General features: G+C 48.4%; 1 protein-coding gene across 8 annotated transcripts in view; it reads left to right on the forward strand.

Moving 5' to 3' along the window:
• The window catches only part of itsn2a (intersectin 2a), a 47272-nt gene that overhangs the window by 29319 nt on the left and 15453 nt on the right, over positions 1-2500 (forward strand). For 7 of the 8 annotated variants that reach the window (XM_077016547.1, XM_077016552.1, XM_077016553.1 and 4 more), the window contains 3 exons: positions 1-46; positions 811-950; positions 1454-1534. The exon at positions 1-46 is cut by the window's left edge and continues 42 nt beyond it. In XM_077016547.1, coding sequence (XP_076872662.1) covers positions 1-46; positions 811-950; positions 1454-1534 — 267 coding nt within the window. The remainder of the gene's footprint in view (positions 47-810; positions 951-1453; positions 1535-2500) is intronic. The other variant, XM_077016555.1, reaches the window with a different exon arrangement.

Genomic DNA, 2500 nt, shown 5'->3' on the forward strand with positions numbered 1-2500 from the left:
AGACTGACCGGCAAACTGAGAGAACTCAAGGAGACCAGCACGAGCTGTGAGAACTCACGCCCCTTCAGGAACATGGAGGAAGGAGGGAGCATGGAGGGATGGATGGAGAGATGGATGGAAGGATAGATGGAGGGATTTATATTCCTGTTCTCTTGTTCTTTAATTCACCACATAGTTTAACCTCCTAAGTCCTATTGATCCACTTTTTCCCTTGATGTGATCTAAATCTTCAGGGCTGTGTGGATGCACAAATCTCATCTTTTCTAATCAGATTTTAGTCACTTTTGTATATGGTGACCGACCGTGCAGTTTGAATGAAAACATCATGTCTGCTTTAGTACCATGAGTCGGTTCAGTAATATCATGACTCAGCTCACCAGTACCATGAGTAAACTCACCAATATTACACTTTTCAGTGTCACAGGTCACGTGCAAAAATTTATCAAAGTGCACTTGCATGCCTTTTCGAAACATAGATGGGTTCAAATACATGTCACTTGAAAGTATGAATATGAACTGTCAAGATCCACACATCTATTCTCTCTCTCTCCCTCTCTCTCTCTCTCTCTCTCTCCCTCTCTCTCTCTCTCTTTCTCTGTCTCTCTCTCTCTCTCTGCCACCTCCCCCACTCTTTCTTCTTCTCACAAAAAAACTACTTTGAACAATGTGACTTGTAATTTTAACGCACCCTTACACTGACAAGCTATTCGACTCACCTGTTTTTCTCCTTCCTCTGTGCTCCCCTCCATCCCTCTCTCTCTCTCTCTTCCCCCCTTTCCCTCACTCCACCCACGCTCCGCCCACCCCCAGGTTCGGCGGTGAGTGACGCGAGGAACAGTGTGTGCGAGAGGGACGTGAGTTGCCGTAAGCTGAAGGAACAGCTGGACTCTCTGGAGAGGGAGACCACGGCCAAGCTCTCAGAGATGGAGCGCTATAACCAGGACATGAAGGTCTGTCTTCTTCACGCCGCACTGCTCACTGGCTGCGGATCAAACCCGGGATCAAACCTGCGGGATCATCTGGTCCTGTAGATGTCTTTATGACATTAATCTGACAGGGATTTGCAAAGCTTTTGTCGATGAGTACCAGTAACCTCATTAATAAGGGAGTCGTTAATAATTTGTTAGAGAGATAGAAAGATAGAGAGATAGACAATGACATTTGTCTTCCTGTCACAATACTACTTACGTTACAAAAAATACAAATACTAACATCACAGATGAACACTAACGAAAGCATAAAACCTCACTGAACACTGCAACAAACCCAACACCATCTTGCCTCACACGATAGACATACGCTAATGTTTACTGCTGCAAGTCTTTCTTTCTTTCTTTCTTTCTTTCTTTCCTTCTGCCATTTTCCGTATTGCACTCTTTTCCTCTCTTTGTTCTTTGGTGCTCTTTCCATTTCTTTCTTCCTTTTTCTTTCCCTCTTCTCTTTCTCCGCGTAGTTAGTGGAGCTGGATGACCTGGTGCTGCAGAGCCTTCTCTCACTCCTGGGCTGTCTAACCAATCTCTTCCGTCTAATAAAGGTCCTCCGGTCTCTCCGTTCTTCTCGTTCTGTGCTTCGCACTCGTCCGAGCGCATGCCTTCCGTCCTTCGTCCGTCACCACGTCACGTTCTGCTGCTTCTCAATGTGAAGCCTCAACTCCATCCATCATGTCCTACACCACCACCCTCCCCCCAAGACATTTAGCTGGTCAACGGTTCGCAACGCCCGCTGGGTACCAACGCCAACCCCTGGCCGTTGCTCGAGCCAGAGGCATTGTGGGTGCCCCGTTGCAGCGTCCCCGAACCGCACCACTTTTACCAACCCACTGCAGGGTTTACAGCCCATACGGTAGCAGCGGTAGAGAGGAATTTATTCCTGAATGTTTCTGTGCGGCGTGCGTTTAAGGACGAGGTGGAACCATAGGCAGAGACACCGCGGCCGAGCCTGTTTAGGGAGCGCTAAAAAGTGCGCACTTGGCAGTTCCCTGACAAAGTGCACTCGGTGTGGGGAAGTGAGCTGTCGCCCACAAGCCCCTGCTGCCTGAGCCGCCATCACGCGTCACCGCCAACTGAAGCGTCTCACGTGCTCACAGGCACAGCTGCCACAGCGCCACCTGCCTGCCAAGGGGAGACGGCGGTTGTCCGCCCCACGCCATTGTGGTGGTTACGTAAAGGTCTTTCTTAGATGGCTTTGAGACAAAACAGGACTCCATGCCAGAGTCCCAGCACCCTGTTTGAATTCTATCAAAAAAACCTCAAAAGATTTGCCCTGAAGACCTTTGTCCATCTTTAATTCATTCAGCCTAACTGAGCTTTAAGCCATGTCCCCCCAACAAAGATGGCAGACTGACATGGCAGAAACCATGTAACAGATCTGAAAAGCTTAAATTCATTTGTAAGAATATTAACAGCATTGCCGTATTTTTCCGTTCGATATTTAACTCTCTTAGGGACAACGTAAATGGCAGGCGCGTTGTCAGGCGCGTTATCAGGCGCGTTGTCAGGCG

This window comes from Brachyhypopomus gauderio, chromosome 9, assembly GCF_052324685.1.
Source record: "Brachyhypopomus gauderio isolate BG-103 chromosome 9, BGAUD_0.2, whole genome shotgun sequence".
In the NCBI taxonomy this organism is placed as follows: Eukaryota; Metazoa; Chordata; class Actinopteri; order Gymnotiformes; family Hypopomidae; genus Brachyhypopomus; species Brachyhypopomus gauderio.